Source organism: Canis aureus, chromosome 16 (assembly GCF_053574225.1).
Source record: "Canis aureus isolate CA01 chromosome 16, VMU_Caureus_v.1.0, whole genome shotgun sequence".
Classification (NCBI taxonomy): domain Eukaryota; kingdom Metazoa; phylum Chordata; class Mammalia; order Carnivora; family Canidae; genus Canis; species Canis aureus.
This window is the reverse complement of record NC_135626.1, coordinates 42187898-42208343: the sequence shown is the minus strand read 5'-3', so window position 1 is coordinate 42208343 and position 20446 is coordinate 42187898. Positions and strand designations below refer to the sequence as shown.

At 51.5% G+C, this 20446-nt stretch overlaps 1 protein-coding gene across 2 annotated transcripts; it reads right to left on the bottom strand.

Annotated features, from left to right (window-relative positions):
- Positions 1-34: 34 nt before the first annotated feature.
- GRN (granulin precursor) lies at positions 35-7483 on the bottom strand. Of its 2 annotated transcripts, none has more exons than XM_077853522.1 (13): positions 7330-7483; positions 3962-4106; positions 3712-3837; positions 3517-3601; positions 2922-3034; positions 2692-2827; positions 2476-2570; positions 2134-2257; positions 1743-1840; positions 1408-1653; positions 910-1143; positions 574-804; positions 35-477 (listed from the first exon to the last, which is right to left on the bottom strand). In XM_077853522.1, exons 2-13 carry the CDS (start codon positions 4097-4099, stop codon positions 340-342), a joined length of 1764 nt encoding a protein of 587 aa, XP_077709648.1. In that variant the 5' UTR covers positions 4100-4106; positions 7330-7483; the 3' UTR covers positions 35-339. The 2 variants fall into 2 exon arrangements, with proteins under 2 accessions (XP_077709648.1, XP_077709649.1); XM_077853523.1 differs by lacking the exon at positions 7330-7483 and adding an exon at positions 7160-7323.
- Between the last annotated feature and the right edge of the window lie 12963 nt (positions 7484-20446).

Here is a 20446-nt window from a genome sequence, read left to right as displayed (position 1 = left end):
AGTAGGGCAGGCAAGGTGGTCAAATCAGACGCTGTTAAGAAAGTGTACAAACTTTACTGCAGCACATACACACATACACCTGTGGATAGGGAAGAGCACCTGGCCACAGGGTAGACGGAAACAGGGAGGGATGGCAGCTTGTAACATGGCTTTCGCCACAGCCTCCCTTGAGATAGGGAAGGCCTTAGGTTGAGGCCCCAGCAACCATGATGGGGGTGGGACTCAGGATGGGGGACTTGGGAGAATTTGGTGGGGGAGAGGTGCTGGGGAGGCCTGAGCAGTGGGGACCCTCCGAGCAGGGTCCCAAGGGCTGCAGACTCTATAGTCCTTCGGCTCGCCTCACAGCAGCGGTCTTGGGGCTGGGTCCCTCAGTGGCATGTCCCAGCGCAGGCTCTCCCTCCGTAGACATTTGGTGCCCTTGGCCCCACAGTGGAAGCCAGTGGGGCAGCAGTGACGCTGATCCGCACAACAGACACCCTGGACGGCCACAGATGGGTGGGGGCAGGGGGTCAGAGTGGGGCACCTGGCTCCCAGGGATACCCAGCTCCAGGGCAGGGGTGAGGGGGCACTGACCTGGTGATAGGGACAGCAGGCCCAGCCTCCTCGGCTATCTCGACAGCAGGTCTGGTTATCATGGCAGAAGTGCCCTTCCCCACACTTCACGTTCCCCACACCCACGCGAGGGCCACGGGCCAGGCGGACGGCCAGGTGGGTCGAGTCTGCCTCCTTCTCACAGGATCGGGCCTTCACGTTGCAGGTGTACCCGGCCGGGCAGCAGTGCTGACGGTCCTCACAGCACACAGCCTGGGAGGGACAGGGCAGCCTTCAACTCTCCCCTCCTCTCCCTGGGAGACTCAGACCCCCTGTGCAGGGCAGGTGGGGTAGTGGTGGTGGTGGTGGGGCACTCACATGAGGCAACTGGCAGCAGGCCCAGCCTCCACTCAGGCTTGGGCAGCAGGTCTGTCCCACGGGGCAGCTGGTGTGCTGGTCACAGCCTATATCCCTGCGGTGAGATGGGGAAGCCCGGCGGGCAGGCATCTTCTCCAGTCCACTCACCACCTTGCTCCCCCTCTGACAGTGCCCGTCGTCCAAGCACGTATAGCCATGGGGGCAGCAGTGCTGGTGGTCTGAGCAGCAGACAGCCTGGCAGGGGTGGGGGGGGTAGGGGGGGCAGTGGTAGAACAGGATGGTCTGGGAAGCTGCCATATGGGACAAAAAGCTAAGCCCCTGCCTAGCCCGACTCCCTCTCCTGCTCACAGCTCCCCCAGCTGGGAATGAACTTGACCCAGCTGGTGTGCCACCTGTGGGCCAGGCAGGGGAGAGAAGAGCAAAGCAACAGGAGGCTGGCCACCTGCCTTGGCTAAGACCCTGTCATCCCCCTGCCATGCTCTCCCCCTACCCACACACCTCTGGGGCAGGACAACAGCCCCACTCCCCGGACATAAGTCGACAGCAGGTATTGGAGGAGGGACAGCTGGTGACGTTATCACAGGGGACGTCATTCTCTGTGGCCTGGGGGTTCAGCAGCTGAAGGCGGGCTGGGGCCTGCACCATCCAGGGCATCTGGGGGGCGTTCTGTTCACAGGTGCCCTTTGCTGTGTCACATTTAAACCCAGCCGGGCAGCAGTGTACATGGTCCTCACAGCATACGGCCTAGGGTGAATGGACAGGGGACAATGGGCACGAGGCCTAGCTGGCTGCCACTTTCTGCTCAGCCCAGCCCACCCACCACTCCTGGGTACCTGGGCAAAAGGGCAGCAGCCCCAGGCCCCTGACTGCAGACGGCAGCAGGTGTAGCCGTCTGGGCAGCTCACCTCCATGTCACATTTCACCTCCTGCACTGTGAGAAAGGCACGGAGGACAGGTCAGCGGTGGCTGTGGGGGCCCTCAGGACACCCAACCCCTTGCTGGCGCCACAGCTGGACCCAGGTGTGGAGAATGGAGAGTATATTTAGGCCACCTCAGCAGTGACCCAAAGGCAATGACTAGTGTGGAGGAAAGGGGGCTGTGCCAGCCCTGTCCCCTCCTTGTGGCCATCAGCCTCCCACCCCCTTATCTGTTCCTGGAACAGTGCAGTGGAGAGCTCCTGCACATGGTGCAGGTAGAATGGGGTCTGCAGCCTTCCTCTGGTACCTGTGTGTGCTGGCAGCTTGGTGAGGAGGTCCGTAGCGTTCTCCTTGGAGAGGCACTTACTCCGGACCAAGTCGCACACAGTATCCTGGGGGCAACAGTGCAGGTGATCGGAGCAGCAGATGGCCTGGGTGGGGGGAGGGGAAGGTCCTGTGACTTCCAATCTCCGTTGAGCTCAGGGAGCAGCCAGGTGACAGCTGACACTGCCTCAGTCCCCCACTAGGGGGTGGCATGAGTCCTGAGCAGCCAAGCTTCCAAGGACCTGCCAGCACACCCCACCCCAAGGCGTCCCTCCAAGGTAGGTGTCCGGGCCAGGTGACTGTGGGCACCTAGCCCTTCACTCACATGAGGCATTGGGCAGCAGCCATACTTCCCGCTGGGCAGCTCGCAGCAAGTGGAACCATCAGGGCACTGGGACCGGCCATCAGGGCATATGACCCCTGGAAGGGGAGAGAGGTGTGCGGGGCAGCCCAGGTGGCGGGGAGCTCTTCCCCAGCTGAGAGCCAGATGAGGCCTCGCCTCACTTCCAACCCCGAACCTGATGCTCTCCCACTTCCTTACCTGCCCTGTTACTCCTTTGTGCGGGGATCTTCTTTGCCAGGGGGTGGCTTCCTGTGGCCGTGAGGCAGCGGGCATGAGCCAGGTCACAGGAGGTACCATGGGGGCAGCAGTGCACCTTGTCCTCGCAGCAAGAAGCCTGACGAGAGATGGTTCCGACCCGGTCTTTGCTCTCTCCAGCCCCTTGCTCTGCCCCTGCTGCTTCCCCCACCCCCCTCTTCCCAAACCTGTACCTGGGGCATGGGGCAGCATCCCCAGGAGCCATCTAGCATAGTGCAGCACGTGGAGGAGTTGGGACATTCAAACTGGCTGTCAGGGCACTGGATGGCACCCAAGGGGTTGGTATCTGTGGACAGGATGACCCAGGATTCCGCCAACCCAGTCAGGGAAGGCCAATACTCCCGTCACTCGAGGAGCTGCTTGCGCCAGAGCCTCCAGGCCCAGCACGGTGGGGCTCGGGGTCCGGCACTGGGCTCAGTGCTCTCCCAGGCACGCCTAACCCACTCTCCCCACAAGCCAGTCTGCTGCGGCAATATGGCACCAGGAGGGGCATCCAGTGACTAGACTGGCCTTAAACCAGCCCAGCTTGACCTCTCTCCATCCTCAGAATGCCTGGCACTGGGCCTTGAGTCTGGCATCCTCTCCCGCCCCTTCCTAACCTGGTGCTGCCCCTCTGTCCAGCACAAGCAAAGGGGTTGTTTAGTACAGATGCCACGAGAATGAGGGCACAAGGGCAGGAATCAGGTCACCCAGCTGGCGGGGCTCCTGGGCAGGCCAGCCTCTGCATGCTGCCCATCTGCCTGCCCTCCACCTCCACCCCTGCCGCACCTGATCTTTGGAAGCAGGACCTCCCATCAGCACTGCAGTGGTAGCCTCGTGGGCAGCAGTGGCGGCCATCGGCACACGACACGGCCTGTGGGACACAGAGACGCCAACATTGGCTAGGCCCTTTTACCTGGGGTGAGTGGAGGGAAAGTCTAAATGCTGACCTGAGCCCCCGTGTTGAACTAATGGTACCCTCACCTCTGGGAACGGGCAGCAGCTGGAGGTCCCCAAGATCGTGAGGAGGCAGGAGTAGCCAGGAGAGCAGTGGGCATCTAGCTGGCAGGGCCTGCCCAGATGCCTGCTCAGCGCCGTGGGCCACTTGCCCTGGAAAGCAAGAGGAGAGGGCAAAATGAAGGACCCAAGCCTGCCCCCTCTCTCTGGCCATGCCAAGATGCCCCTTTGGAAAATGCCAGGCTGCCAGCTCTTGCCTGGGCTGCAGGGCGCTCACCGGAATGGGATTGCAGCAACTGTAGCTGGCTCCTCCTGGGTCCAGGCAGCAGGCCACAGGGCAGAACTGACCATCTGGGCACTGTGTCCCAGCTACCAGCCCGGCCACCAAGGCCACCCAGCTCACCAGGGTCCACATGGTCTGCCTGCAAAACACCAAGAGGCATTTGGCGACTAGCTTCAACAAGCCCATGTGACCCTTGATTCTGGGGCCAGTCACTCCCCCAGGTCCGTGCCAGATACCACCTGAGCCTCTCCAACAATTCCCTGTTGAGGCAGGAAGAAAGATGTGAGGCCCAAGATCCAGCTTCCTATATGTATCCTGCATGTGCATCATATGTGTAACAGCACCTGGACAGAAGTGCTGACACAAGGATGCATGTCAGGGGCGCCTGGGTGGCTCACTTGGTTAAATGTCTACCTTCAGCTCAGGTCATGATCCCAAGCTCCTGGGATGGAGCCTGGTGTCAAGCTCCCTGCTCAGTGGGGAGCCTGTTTCTCCCTCTCCCTCTGCCTGCCACTCTCACTGCTTGTGCTCTCTCTGTCAAATAAATTAATAAAATATTGTTTTATTAAAAAAAATAAAAACAACCAAGTATGTGTGTCGATCTGTGTCCCCAAAATGTGGCCAAATGTCTCCATCTGTGGGTGAGTGTGTAAAGATGTAGGCGTATGAGAGCACCAGTCTGGCTTAGTCAACAAGGCATGTGACTCTTGATCTTGACGTTGTAGATTTGAGCCCCATGCTAGGTGCAGAGAATACTTAAAAAAAAAAAAAATCTTAAAAAAAAAAGACGTAAGTCTGTGAAAGGAAAATTTGTGGGGTTTGTGGGTCTGATCTGTAGGGACATGGGGCACCTCCAGGGAGTGGGTGAGGCATCAGTGGCCATGGGAGGACTGGGCTGGGGGGCAAAGAGGGAGTCCCCCTTTGAAGAAAAGCTGGGGTTCCACTTCCCCAGCCAGCCCCTCCAGAAGCCTCCCTGTGTGGGGTGGGGGAGGGGTGTCACATGATGATGTGGGAAACCAGGGTGTTGAGAAAGTTATGAAAAGGGAAGTGTGGGGATCCCTGGGTGGCGCAGTGGTTTAGCGCCTGCCTTTGGCCCAGGGAGCGATCCTGGAGACCCGGGATCGAATCCCACGTCAGGCTCCCGGTGCATGGAGCCTACTTCTCCCTCTGCCTGTGTCTCTGCCTCTCTCTCTCTCTCTGTGTAACTATCATAAATTAAAAAAAAAAAAAAAGGGAAGTGTGGTAGCCCGTGGAATCTGGGCTGCCTACCCCAGAGGCCAGCCATACCTATCCCCCCAGCTGTCCCCAACCACCCAGGGAAGGGGTGCACAGGCCGGGCCAGCCTTTGAGACACCTGTGCCCTTGGGCTCCCCCAACACCACCAGGCCCTTTAAGACTCCCCAAACATACCACCCCCAAACCCTGCCGACCCCCTACCCGGAAGCTGAAACTCAGCAGTACAGGAAGAAGATCACATGCACTCACACAGCTGCACTAGCAGAAGAAACCAATCATGAGTCTCTGGGGAGTAACCTCTGACTTCCTAAATGAGTATTCCAAGCTCAGCCAGCCCTACTAGTTCAATGGGATGGGCCCAGAAGATGTTACCCTGCCTGGAGGGGCAAGACTAGTAATGTCTATTGAGCTTCAGGATGCCTGGGTGGCTCAGAAGTTGAGTGTCTGCTTTTGTCTCAGGGTGTGATCCTAGGGTCTGGGGACTGAGTCCCGCATCAGGCTCCCTGCAAGGAGCCTGCTTCTCCCTCTGCCTGTGTTTCTGCCTCTCTCTGTGTCTCATAAATAAATAAATAAATAACATCTTAAAAAAAAAAAAAGTTTGTTGAGCCTCTCCCGGGCCAGTTACAATACTCTATCCTATTTTCTTTCTTTTTTGCAACAGCCATCCAAAGTACTAATTACCTTTACTTTGAGGCTCAGAGAAGTTCGGTAACATGCCCTTGTCATATATCCAGTCATGGAGACGACAGGCTTTGAGAGCTACAAAGCATACCAGACTTGGGTTCATGTCACCAGGTGGCACCATGCACAGTGCCCAGGAATGGACCCCTGAACCCCAGGAGAGTAGAGGCCTGGGGTCCAAGCAGAGGAGGGAGACAGAAGCATTTTCTGAGCAGGTGGACAAGGCAGGACAGAAATGAGAAGCACAGGGGTGCTGGATACTGCACTGGGGTGCTAGTCCTAGAATTGCCACCACTGATGGTGAGAGCCTCAAAAGTTGCTGTCTTGGGGCCTCAGTTCCCCCATGAGTCTGTGTGGACACTGCACACTGGGTGTGGCGACGACTTACACCCAGCCAGTCACTTGCATCCTTCTCTCCCTCACCTGGCTCTCTTCGCGGCCCCAGTCCCAGCTCAGAGACCGTTTCCAGGGGACACCGCCTGGCTGGTCCTATACCTTGGCCCCTTTCACCCTCTCCTCTACACTCACAGCTCCAGGCAAGACTCGTCCCGCCTACTTCTTGGGAGTCACACCTCAACCTTCCGTAGGCTGTCCCTTGTCCTGGCTTAGGCCGGAAAAGGTGCCTGTCTGCACAAATCTGGGACCACGGGGCAGTCTTTGGCATCCTAAAGTTAGGGGGTACAGCGTGTGCTTCTAGTGGATACCAATGCACAGACGCGCGCACACACTCACAACCAAGGATGACCTCTCTCCCGCCACCCCCCACTGCCAAGGTAGAGAGGGACAGGAGCCTCTTCAAGCCCCCAGCTCTGCCATCTTCCACTAGGTGGCAGCCCCCAACTCCCAGCGTCAGGAGAGAGATTCCCAAAAGGTGAGCCAACCCAACTGCGAGTGAGCAGGAAAAGTGGCCGGGAGAGGCGGAAGTTGGCTGGTCCCACCCCCCACGAGAGGAAGTACGGGAGCGGCAGACCCAACCCCCGCGTTCGGTCACCACCCCCCCGGCCCTGCTACCCTGGAGGGGGCAGGGCCACCAGCCCACTCGCAGCCCTCTGAGCTCCAGGACCAGGGCGCGCGCCTCTCTCGCTCCCAGTGCCCCGGGGACCACCCAGCACCACCAGCAGCAGCACCAGCAGCACCAGCAGCAGCACCCGGACCGGCCCGGAGCCGGCTCAAGAATGGGGTGGTCCCTGCTCTGGGGAAGGGGCTGCAGCTTCCGGAGCCGCTGGAGAGGGAGAGAGCCCCCTTCTCGTGGGGGTCACTGCAATCACTGCTTACCCCCGGCCCCCCGTAAAACTGCCTCCTGTGCATCGGAAAGCCCCAAAGGAGCTTCTCTGAGCCAGTCTTCTCTTGCCTCCCGGCTGAAACTCCAGACGAGCCTCAAGCCCTCACGTCCGCCCGGCCGAACTGCCGAGGAAGCGAGAGGTCTGCGCGGCCGCCCTCCTTACCTGTGACCGGCCCCGCGCTCGCTGCGAAGCCGGGCCGGGCAGCTCCGGACTAGGGCCTGCGGCGCGACGGCCCGCCCACCTCCGTTCCCATTGGCCAGGCGTCCGGGCTGTCGCGCTCCTACTGGCTGCTGCCCGACGGTAGAGGCGGGGCCAGCCTGCAAAGCTCTGCTTTTTTTTCTTACTCAATTCGCGGTCGTCCCTCCCTTCTTCTCGCTTCCCACCCTCCCCCCTCCACTGTTTTATGGGATCATGTGATTGGAGAATCATGTGACGTCCTGGCCGGGCTCGGCCGGGCTGCGGGCGCCTGGCGGAGTCTTCCCGAGGTGGTGTGGCCCCGGAGTGCGTTGGCCGGCGAAGGGAGCTGCCCCTTAGGGGGTGCACTCCAGGGCGTTTACAGGATGTCTGCTTCTGGGTTAGGGACACCTGTGCATCCTGTTTCTTTTGTATTCAACGAACTCAGAATAAATGCTGGGCAGCCAGGCCCCGAAGGGAGGGTTGTGAGGGCAAGGATAGACAGCTCTCAGGCCCTTTCCTCAGGGTGCTCCTGGCCGGGTGTGAGTGGGTAGAGAGATGAGACAGGCTCACGTTCAATCTAATTTAAGGTGCAAGATCGTGTGCCAGGTATTAATGGATGTGTGTAGGGCAGAGGTGGAAGATTGGCTCTTGGCAGGGAGGAAAAGATTTAATTCTACCTTAAGGGCACTTTAAAAATTATTTATTTATTTATCTGAGAGAACGAGCATGAGCGGAGGGAGAGGGAGAAGCAGACTCCCTGCTGAGCAGGGAGCTGGACTGGGGCTTGATCCTAGACCCTAGGATCATGACCTGAGCCAAAGGCAGATACTCAACCAAGTGAACCACCCAGGCGCCCCTTTAAGGACACCTTTTGGAGCTGAACCTGGGAGAATGTTAACTGGCAGGTGGACAGGGGTTGGCAAAGCTCCTGAGCAGGGGGTGTTAGGAAGAGCATTAGGAAACCAGATGGGAAGAGCAGCGTTGGGCAGGGATTAAATGCCAAGTACAACGTAGTGGGCTTGAGGAGCTGTTGGGTGCCTGACACGAGGCTTGGGCTGGGGGTGGGAGCATAGTGGAAGTGGCTTCCTCGTTAGAGTCAGCCTTGCCTTCCAGGAATTGAAATAACCGGTGAGGAGAGAAAGGTACTACACAGAACAGATTGGCCAGCAACAAGAGCCAGGCTGCTCCGTGCCAAAAGGCCATTTTGGCTCAGGCCAAAAATGGTTGATAGATGCACCAGGAAAGAGGAGAGGCCCAGAGAAAGCCCAGTGCCAGGCTAGGGGGACAGGCAGTGTTTGGTGGTACAGTGTGGATGGAGAGCACCACAGGCTCAACAAAGAGCTTGGGCAGAGGGGTGGCTGGGGGAGATGACAAACACCCCAATTCAGGGGTGGTGGCATTCTGTGTGTGGGAGTAGCAGGGTTGGGGAATTGTGTGTGGCAGTGGTGCTCAGCCTGGGGCTAGAGAGGGTCTGGAGAGTGTGTGAGGCTCCTGCTGAGAATCAGGACAACCCTGTATGCTAGTGACATTTGTGCACAGTTTACCTCCTGAGTATCCTGAGGCAAGGGGAGGTCCCATTTATGCTTCCATTAATAAAGTATGGGCACACACATTTTTCATGAAATGTTAGGATAATCTATAAATGAACATATTAACCGCAACTGCACAGAACCATAAAAAATAAACACAGGGAAAAAAACTAGAGTGATTGATACAAGTATCCTGAAAAGTATCCTTAAAGGAGTGATTTGCCCATCAGGGATATTTGGCAGTGTGCGGAGATATTCTGGGTTGTCACAACTAGGGCGAGGTCCTCTGGGCATCTAGCAAGCAGAGGCCAGGGATGCTGCTAAACATCCCACAATGCAAAGGACACTCCCACAACAAAGATTATTCTTCCCAAAATGAGTAGTACTGAGGTTAAGAAACTCTCACTAAACTCTCTCAATAGAATCATAAACTGTCTCTGTTCTCTCTGTCTCTGTGAGAGAACTCAAAGTTTCCTTCATATAGCGTCTTTCTCTTATTTCATACATGTATGTGCATACACACACACACACACACACACTCAACATAGGGCTCAAACTCATGACCCTGAGATCAAGAGTTGTATGCTCTACTGACCGAGGCAGCCAGGTGCCCCATATAGTTCAGATATTTTTAATGAATGTTATCTGATTTCCAAGCAACCATAGATTATAGAAAGATCAGAGGAAAAGCAATCACTTTGAGTTTAGCAAGGATTAAAAGCATTTAACAGGAATAAAATGCAAAAGGCAGACTGATGGACTTAGAAGCTCAACATCCTGGAGACATTGGATGTAGGGGCAAACAGTCCTGGATGAGCTGATGGGCCTTGTAGGCTTCACTCTCAAAGGACAAGATAATTAATAGTCAAGGTGTGAGCCTAAGCTTTAGGAAAATATGAATCAGATGCAATTACTCTGATTGCTATGGCAAAGAAATGTGAAACATATTTATTAAACAAAAGGTATTTACCTGTCAAATGGGTGCAGTGAAATTCCACTTTAGTGGAAAGGGTACAGTTCTTCTGAGGACTGCAGAACATCTCTCGCATTCCTCAAGAAACACTCCAGTGTCCTTAAACCCTCTAATTTAGGAATCTCTCTCCCTCTGCTTTTTGCTTTTAAGAAGGGTGCATCTTTTTTTTTTTTTTTGAATAGAGAGGACTGAAAATAAGCAGACTTCAGAGTCACAAAGAAATATGACATCAAAGGGTCCATGCCCATTTTCCCCGTCCCTGTGCCCACCCAACTCCCTTTGGCCAGGCCTTGTGATTTTTAATTTTGATAAAATTAATTGACTGTAACTGTGAGGGTTTATTTCTGGACTCTCAATTCTTTTCCATTGATGTATATGTCCTCATGCCAGTACTACATTGTCTTGATTACTATAGTTTTTTTAAGGATTTTATTTATTCATTCATGAGACACACACACAGAGAGAGAGAGAGAGAGAGAGAGAGAGGTGGAGACACAAGCAAAGTGAGAAGCAGGCTCCATTCAGGGAGCCTGATGTGGGACTCGATCCTGGGACCCCAGGATCACGCCCTGGGCTAAAGGCAGGCACTAAACTGCTGAGCCACCGAGGGATCCCCTACTACAGTTTTTTTTTAAAGATTTATTCATGAGAGACAGACAGAGAGGGGAAGAGATATAAGCAGAGGGAGAAGCAGGCTCCCTGAATGGAGTCTGATGCAGGACTGGATCCCAGGACCCCGGGATCATGACCTGAGCCGAAGGCAGATGCTCAACCACTGAGCCACCCAGGCATCCCTTGGTTACTATAATATTGTAGCAAGTTTTGAAACTGGAAGAGTGGATCCTCCAACTTCTTTTTTGAAATTGTTTTGGCTATGCTGGGTCCTTCAAATTTCTATATGAATTTTAGGATCAATTTCTGCAAAGATGACAGCTGAAATTTTGGTAGGGAATGCACTAAATCTACAGGCTAATTTGGGGTGTATTGCCAGAATAACAATATTAAGTTTTCCTATTCATGAACATGGGATGTCTTTACATTTATTTATCAGTTTGACAGTTGCCAAGTATTCCACACTATAGATGTTACATAGTTTACTTAACCGGTCTCATTTAATAGACTTTTGTGTGTTTCCATTTTTTTTGCAGTTACAAATAATTCTACAATAAATATGTGTGAATATGTCTCTGAGTGCACATGTGGGGGTTAAATCCCTAAAAGCAATATTGCTGAATAAAGGGTATGCATATTTGAAATGTGAATGCCAAGTTGTTTTAAAATTTTTCCAATTTACGCTCCCAGTTGCCATATTTGGGGGAACTTATTTCCCATACAGTCATGAACATTAAATATGCCAGTTTATTTATTTTTTTAAAGATTTAATCTATTTTTTCATGGGAGACACAGAGAAAGAGGCAGAGACACAGGCAGAGGGGGAACCAGGCCCCATGCAGGAAACCCGATGTGAGACTCGATCCAGGGACTCCAGGATCACACCCTGAGCCAAAGGCAGACACTCAACCATTGAGCTACTCAGGCTTCCCATTTTGTTTGTTTTTCAAAATATTTTTATTTATTTATTTAAAAGAGAGAGTGAAGGTGTGTATGAGCAGGGGGTCCAGGCAGAGGGAGAGGGAGAGAGAATCTCAAGCAGACTCTTCATTGAGTGTGCAGATTGACGTGGGTTTCGATCTCATGACTCTGAGATCATGAGCCAAAGTCAAGATTTGGACACTTAACCAACTGAGCCACCCAGGCACCCTGAATATGCCATTTTAAAAGATGTTTTGCCAGGGGTGCCTGGCTGGCTCTGTCAGAAGAGTGCGCAACTCTTGATCTCAGGGGGGTGAGTTTGAGCACCATGTTGGGTGTAGAGATTACTTTTGTAAATAAACTTACAGGGATCCCTGGGTGGTGCAGTGGTTTAGCGCCTGCTTTTGGCCCAGGGCGTGATCCTGGAAACCCGGGATCGAATCCCACGTCAGACTCCCAGTGTATGGAGCCTGCTTCTCCCTCTGCCTGTGTCTCTGCCTCTCTCTCTCTGTGTGTGACTATCATAAATAAATTAAAATTTAAAATAAATAAATAAATAAATAAATTTACAAATAAATAAAGGAAGGAAAGAAAGAAAGAAGGAAGGAAGTTAGTTTTGCCAATCTAATGACAAGAGATATTCCAGATTGTTTTATCTGTGTTTCCTTGATCTCTAAGGAAGCTGAGCACTTTTTTCATATGCTTATTATGCGTATGTATTTCTTTTGTGAATTGCCTATTCTTATTTTTATGAGGGTTCTCCAGAGAAACAGAACCAATTGAAAGATATGCAGAAATAAATTTATTAAAAGGAATTGGCTCATGTGATTACGGAAGCTAACAAGTCCAAAATCTACAGTGTGGGCCAGCAGGCTGGAGACTCAAAAGGGCCAATGGTGCAGATGAAGTTCAAAGGCAGTCACTGGAGAATTTCTCCTTGGTTGGAAAGGCCAGTTTTTTAAATGTTATATTCAGGCTTCCAACTGACTGGATGAGGCCTGCCCACATTAGGAGGGCAACTTGCTTTAGCCAAAATTTATTGATTCAAATGTAAATTTCATCCACAAACACCCACATAAAACTAACACATAAAATAACACATTATTTTTTGTTTATTTTTCTTCAATGTTTTTCTTTTTCTTGTTGAACTGTGGGAACTCTTTGTATATTCTGGATATTATATATATTGCAAATATTTCCTCTGAATCAATCATTTCTCTTTTATCATTGTTTGTGGTTTCTTTTGTAATCAGAAATTGTGTTGCTGTTATGCCATCTGAAATCCAGTGATCAATCTTTTCTTTTATGGTTTCTGCCTTTCCCCCCTCCTCTGGCTTAAGAAGTTAAAAATATGTTCTTCTATAAATATGGTCTGTTTCTATTCCTACTACAGCCCCAGCTGGATGACCTCAGATGCCAGTATTGAGGCACCAAAAGTACTGAAAGGTTTCACTGAGAAGTCTGGCATGGAGAGGCCCTCTGGATGTGTCTCCCTGGCTGAGATATGCCTCCAGGTCAGCCCCAGGGCTGCTTTCAGAAGTAGTGGTCTGGGTAAAGGATAGGGCAGCTTCCTTCTCCCTCCTTCCTTCCACTTCTCTCAGCCTCTCCCCGGTTCTTCCAATTGCCCCATCGGGTTTTCTTCATTCAGAGTTACTGTTCTCACCCCCATGGAAAGAGTCACAGGGGCCTTTCCCCCCAAGATCCTGAGTTGTCAGCTCAAACGTAAGATGTCCATTTAAATTTTAATCAAACCAGAAATGAATTTTGTTTAGGGAAAGTATGTCTCATGCACTATTTGAGACATATTTACACTTAAGTATTCATTGTATATCTGAAATTCACATTTAACTGAGCATCTTGCATTTTTTTTTTATAAATTTTTTTTTTATTTATTTATGATAGTCTTACAGAGAGAGAGAGAGAGAGGCAGAGACACAGGCAGATGGAGAAGCAGGCTCCATGCACCAGGAGCCTGACGTGGGATTCGATCCCGGGTCTCGAGGATCGCGCCCTGGGCCAAAGGCAGGCGCCAAACCGCTGCGCCACCCAGGGATCCCGCATCTTGCATTTTATCTGCTAAATCTGAAAGCCCTGAGGACAAAGGTTGGAGTGAGGGCACAGAAACAGCCTCTTCTCACTCACACCTACTCCTTCCCCTTCCTGCCTGAGTCACCTTGGGGTGAGCAATCGTCGGCGCTTGCCCTCATCATCAGGCACCTGACTGGTGAGGCTGTGGGGCTGTGCTGGGTCCTCCAAGCTGTCTGGGTGGTGTGGGGGAGGGGATTTGGGACTGGGCTAGTAACCTGGCCAGAGGCTGTGGGAGGATATTTGGCAACAGAGGTACTAGATGAAATCAGGAGACTCAGGTTCCTGTCCCAGCATAGGCTGCGAACTTGCCCAGTGCTGCTGGGCAGGCCACTTTCCTTGTTGTTGTGTTTTAGTCAATTACTATTTTTTTAAAAAGTAATCTCTACGCCCAACATGGGACTCGAACTCATGACCCTGAGATCAAGATCGCATGTTCCAGTGATTGAGCCAGCCAGGAGCCTCAAATCAACTATTATTTTAAACAAAACTAACATGTAAATAAATGTTAATCAAATTATAACACAAAGCATCACTCTTGTCCTTTCTTCCTATCCTAGACACCCACTTTCAAACCCTTTCAAATTTCTTCTGTGAGTTTCCCTCGCATTTCTAAATCAGAGTGCATTTTGGAATTCTCGCTTTGTCTCTGGGCTCTTCATATTCATCTGAGCACCACTCTGCTCCCCGTCCACTGGGAAATTCTGAGTCTACAGTGAATGGTGGCAACTCCACTGGCCCTGGGGAGAATGATGCTGGGCAGTACCCTTAAATCCAGCTGTGGGGTACTTGCAGGATGGGAGGGAGAAGATGAGAGGGATGAATGGAGGATGAGAAGGCAGGTGGAGGAAGCAGATTATTTGGCTCTGCAGAGGCGCTGGCTGGAGAGGCCTCTGGGGATCTGCTAGCCCACGTTCTCAGCCCCAGCTGTCTATCCGTTGGAATCACTTGGGGAACTTTTGCAGCTGCAGATGGCTGAGGTCTGAGAACCTCTCACCTCACTCACGCCTCTTTTTATGGAATGAGGAACCCAGTACTCAGCGAAGAAACTATTCTCCAGCAGCTCTTCCTCTTGCGAGCTGCATGACTCAATGTAAGCTCTGCAGCAGCATCCTGGTCTGGACATCGCAGACTTTGAGATTGAAGCAGTTCCCTGCATGGAGTGAAGTAATGCCTGCAGGCCCTCGGCACAGAACCTGAACCAGGTGCATGCTCCATTAACAAAGCTGCCCCCATCTTGGTGATTCTTCCCCTTAGGCCCTCCTAGCAACTCCTCAACTTTAGTTAGGAGACTGCCCCCCTTGCCCCTCAGCCCACCTCACTCTCTCCTCCCTAGCCCTGGGCTCCAGGTCTCTCCTTCCAGAAACTCCCCTGGATCCCCACTGGGGCTGCACTCCCCATCCCATCCTACTGGCCCACTGTCCAGAACTCTGTCCCCCTGGGCCTGACTCCTGTGCTGGGGGGAGAGGCTGAGATGGAAAACCATCCAGTTCTCTCAGCCAGACAAGGCCGAGGTCGCAGAAGGATCAGTCCCTCTGAGATGGGGTCGGGGTGGCAGTGAGACAGGATAGGAGGGGCTGACTCCTCTTCTCCCATTCAGATGTGGAGTCAGCATCTGCCTCCTATAGGAGAGCGGGGCACATTTCTGAGTTAAAGTGTCAGCTTCTCATATTTTGAGAGCAGTGGGATGATCTGGAGATGAACTTCTGGGTGAGGGCAGGGACTTATGCCAGCGAGTCTCCAGGAAGGCAGAGTGGCCTCTGGGACAGGCAGGTGGTGGGTGCCAGGGTATAGGAGTCAGCTCTTTCCTGGAAACCTGGACAATGGGCTGAGATCTGAGCAGCGGCAGGACCTTGTCATCACCTGCTGATCTCAAATTCCAGTTCTGACTCGTACCTGCTGGGTGACTTTGGCTTGTTTCTTTGAGCCTAAATGTGATAGAGTAACTGTAATCACCTACTGGGGAGTTCAGGAGGATAGAATGCAATAACATCTATGTAAAGTCTCTCTCTCTCTCTCTCTCTCTCTCTCTCTCACACACACACACACACACACAGTCCTTCCTCAATAAACTCTCATTTCCTTCTCCATCACACTTATGTTTGAAAGAACTTTTGGGACACCTGGGTGGCTCAGTTGGTTAAGCAGCTGCCTTTGGCTTAGGTTGTGATCTCTGGGTCCCAGGGTGGAGCCCTGCATTGGGTTCCCTACTCAGTGGGGAGTCTGCTTCTCCTTCTCCCTCCACCATGCTCTCTCTCTCTCTCTTAAATAAATAAATAAATAAATAAATAAATAAATAAATAAATAAAATCTTTTTAAAAAGAATTTTGACAACCAAACTGCATTTATTCAGGACCAAGGCATTCATTTTCCTATTCAAATTTACAAAATCCATGATATAAAATCTGATTCCACTGGGGTGAAAAAAGGAATCCAGCCAAACCCAAGACAGGGGCACAGGTCCTCCAAACCCTTCCCAGGCTTTCCTAGGGGACAGGTCCTGGGCCCACGGGTCAGGATACCCTGTTCCTGCTCTGGGAGTCGGGTGCCCCCTGAGCTGCGAGGCCTGGGAAAAGCTGAGACCTGTTGGTGGTCTGGCCAGTGTCACAACTCCCTATGGGTACCTGGAGTACGCTTCCCACCGTGTGCCTTTTCTGAACTTGAGAAAAGCTGCCTGGGGGCAGCTATGCCTACTGGTTGGTGCACAGCAGGGGAACTCCAGGAATTGAAGCCTGGCTTCTGTCAAGGGCAGCAAGTGGACAGGTTGACTGTGGAAATGGAAGGAGTGTTTGGGTTGTTGACTCATTGATCATTAGAGCTGGGAGGATAATGAGCTTAGAGACCTGGGGGCAGAGTGGAAAGAAGAATTAGGACAGTGTTTTGAATGCCTACTCTGTACTAGCTCAGTGAGTTCTTTTCTTGCTCTTTTTTTTTAAAGATTTTATTTATTTATTTGAGAGAGAGCACTCACAAAAGTGGGAATGGGGAGGGGCAGAGGGAGAGAGAGAAGCAGACTCTTTACTGAGTAGGGAGCTTGACATGCAATGCCTGGGGCTGGATCCCAAGATCCCAAGCTCATGACCTGAGCCAAAGGCAGCCGCTCAACCAACTGAGCCACCTAGGCATCCCTCACTGAGTTCTTATAACAACACTGCAGGGTAGTGTCTCCAGCTCACAGAGCTTTGAGACACTGTGGGCCTTGTCCAGGGTTACCTGGCTCTGAAGTGGTGGAGTCAGTACTGAGTCCAAGTCATTCAGATCCCACATCAGGCTCCACTGGATGCTGACACCAGCTCAGCCCAGCCCTTCCACCCCTCTGAGTGCTTCTGTCCCTTCTCCAGGCAGACCCTGTAGGGGCCAAGAAATATTTGCTTCAAGGTACTTGGACAGGTCACTTAGCTCCTCCAAGATTCAGTTTCCTCCTCTGTAAAATGGGCACACAATAACCCCCATGTGCCCCTTACACAGTCATGTGAGGTTCAAATGAATGATGGAAGCCAAGAGGCCTTGTAAACTGGCACATTAGAAATGGAATTCTTCTTAGGACATCAAAGGGGTTCCTCTTGTTAATCTGATGATCTATCTCTGAAGTGCCAGGCCAGTGTCTAGGTAAGAAAACTAGACAGCTCAAAGAGGTGAAGTCACAGTCACCTCCAGGAGCCTAGGGGGAGAAGAGTGGCAAGGAAAGCAGAAGGGGTGGATGGAAGCGCCCCCTCCCTGGCCCCAGCACCCTTTCCTGGTCACACATCCCATTTACACATCTCATCTGTCTTAACCACTCAGGACTCCTGAAGGGAAGCAAGACCAGGAATAGTCTATTATAAAGATGAAGAAAGGGGATCCCTGGGTAGCTCAGCGGTTGAGCATCTGCCCTCAGTCCATGGCGTGATCCTGGAGTTCTGGGATCAAGTCCCACGTCGGGCTCCCTGCATGGAGCCTGCTTCTCCCTCTGCCTGTGTCTCTGCCTCTCTCTTTCTGTGTCTCTCATGACTAAATAAATAAAATCTTAAAAAAAAAAAAAGATGAAGAAACAGAGGCCCAGGGATCCCTGGGTGGCTCAGTGGTTTAGCACCTGCCTTCAGCCCAGGGCATGATCCTGGAGTCCTGGGATCGAGTCCCACATTGGGCTCTCTGCATGGAGCCTGCTTCTCCCTCTGCCTGTCTCTCTCTCATGAATAAATAAGTAATATCTTAAAAAAAAAAGAAAAAAACAGAAAAGCCATAAATTCCTCCAATAAGGTAGCAGAGAAATCTGGACTCAAGTGCACTTTGGGGGACTTTGACTCAATCTTTTATGCTATGGTGGTTGCTGGTGTACTTGATTTCAGTTTTTTAAAGAAGTGGGTCCTAGAGGGATGCCTGGGTGGCTCAAGTGGTTGAGCATCTGCCTTCCACTCAGGGTGTGGTCTCAGAGTCTCGGGATCAAGTCCTGCATGGGGCTCTCCGTGAGGAAACTGCTTCTCCCTCTGCCTATGTCTCTGCCTCTCTCTGTGTGTCTCTCATAAATAAATAAAAATCTTAAAAGTGGGTCCTAGGGCACCTAGTTGGTTCAGTTGGTTAAGCATCTGCCTTTGGCTCAGGTCCTGATCTCAAGGTCCTGTGTGAGTCTGCTTCTTCCTCTCCCTCTGTCCCTCCTCCCGCTCGTGCAGGTGTGCACTTGCGCACTCTCTCTCTCTCTGTCTGAAATAAATAAATAAATGAACTCTTTAAAAAATTGAAAAGTGGGTTCTGCTAATGTTTTATCAAAGCTTCACTTTGTGCGAGGTTCTGTACAAGGTTCTCCTTTAATCTTTAACATAACCATGCTAGGTAGGTACAGTTATGAACCCTGCCTTACAATGAAGGAAGAAAGGCCCAGAGATTAACCAACTTTACTGGCCCTGTAGTTGGGCAAAGGTGAAGTCAGGAATTGAATCCAGGTATGCCCTGGAGCCTGTATTTGTGCCCATCACAATACTCCTTCCTTGGAAGTTTCTAGGAAATCCTTTCCCCCTCATCTGGGCACTTCCTTTTTTTTTTTTTTTTTTTAAGATTTTATTCATTTATTCCTGAGACACACATTGAGAGAGAGAGAGGCAGAGAGAGAAGCAGGCTCCATGCAAAGAGCCCGAGGTGGGACTCGATCTCGGGACTCCAGGGTCATGCCCTGGGCAGAAGGCAGGCGCCAAACCTCTGAGCCACCCAGGGATCCCAGCGCACTTCCTTTTGGTGGAGCCTGCCCCACCCTCCCCTTGGCCCCTCACATGGGGGTCAGTCTCCATCAGTGCTCCTAACCCCTGGTTCTCCCTGACCCCCTAGTTCTCCCCCTCTCTGGGCTGGCTCAGGCCCCCTCTGTCACATTACCTGTCTGTCGTATTGCCCTCAGGAATCCCGCGCAGTCTGCAATTGTCTTATTTATTCCTCTGTTTGCAATCTCCTGCACCAGAAAGTGTGAGCAGGGGCCTTACGTGACTTGTTCTCTGCTGTATCAATACTATTGTGCCTACAACACTATTTGGCACAAAACAAATATTCAAAAATAGCTAAAAATAAAAAATAAAAATAAAAAAACAGAGAAAAACACTCAAATCAAAAAAAGGAGATGCCCGCCAGCCAGACCTTTGGTCCAGGCCCCACTTCCTCACTGGAACAGCTCCTCCTCCATTTGGGCCACAGCAACCAGCCCTTAGCTCCAGTGTGCTCACTCTGGTCCAGGGGCCCAAGTTCTCCAGATAGCACTGAGAAGTAGAACTTGCAGCCTACAGGAGGCCATGTCACTACTAGAGGACTGGATCCTATGTACTTGGTGAGATCACAGTCCCTTCTGAGGTTCTCAATAGAATCTGACCCTAAGTCAGCAGTTGGTAACATATGTTTTGTACTCTAACAGATTTTTAGAATTGAAATTCAAAGATAGGGGATCCCTGGGTGGCGCAGCGGTTTGGCGCCTGCCTTTGGCCCAGGGCGCGATCCTGGAGACCCGGGATCGAATCCCACGTCGGGCTCCCGGTGCATGGAGCCTGCTTCTCCCTCTGCCTGTGTCTCTGCCTCTCTCTCTCTCTCACTGTGTGCCTATCATAAATAAATAAAAATTAAAAAAAAACAAAGATAATATAATTTTCCTATGCACAGTGTTTTTAGAAATGTATAGAAAGGAAAAATAAAAGGAAAGTGAGTTTATAATAAAATAATATGCATTTCTGTATGTGAAAGCTGAGGCTTGAGTCCACGAGGGAACAGAAGCTTGCAAACGTGTATGATTCACTGGCAATGGAGAACCGTGAATGTCAACTTGGTGCTGGAGTGTCCGGTTAGCAGCTCAGCTCACGTGGGCCAGGCGGCGGCCATGGAGAAAAGATTTTCTGAAATAGTGAATTATTCTTGATAAAATTCTAATAGAGACAAAGTCAAATCTTCTGTAGGACTGCATGGTAGATTTATTCCTGGAAAATTCAATATATTTTAAAAGCATTAAAAAAAAAAAGATGTGGGTGGAATAGAGCTAGCCTCCAGGTCAGATCATTATGAACACGTTTCTAATGTATGTGGTTGGCCAGAGAGACAAAGGAAAACTGAGTGGCGTACTGGACAATTTTTTGTTCAGGGTGTCCTACACTTTAAAGGATATTTAGCATCCCTGGCCTGCCATCTATCACAGGCCAGGGGCTCCAATCTTGACTACTAACAGCTCATAAATTTACAAGACGTCCCCTAGGGGGCGGTAGCGCTTCGGTCGAAATCAACTGGCCAGCACCAGAGCCCTGCTTTTTAATTTAACTCTATCTCTGAGATTGTTTTACATCATAATGTGGAGCTCTGCGTCTCTTTCCAGATTAGTGGTATTCGTCATGTGGAGGTACTGTCACTCAGTTCCCTGTCGATGCCATTCCACTGTTACAAACAAGGCTACAGCGACTGCACAGTTGGGGTGTTGTTTCCTGCTGCTGAATGCCCCTTAGCAGAGTTCTTAGAAGTGGCCTGGCTGGGTCACCGGGTTTGGGCA

Excerpts from the sequence above, each read along its gene's own strand:
- GRN (XM_077853522.1), bottom strand. The coding sequence starts at position 4,099 with ATGTGGACCCTGGTGAGCTGGGTGGCCTTGGTGGCCGGGCTGGTAGCT. Across the intron at positions 3,035-3,516 it reads GTCCTGCTTCCAAAGATCAG|ATACCAACCCCTTGGGTGCC; the intron begins GTGCGGCAGGGG and ends TCCTGTCCACAG. Across the intron at positions 1,841-2,133 it reads CAAGCTGCCAGCACACACAG|TGCAGGAGGTGAAATGTGAC; the intron begins GTACCAGAGGAA and ends CCTTTCTCACAG.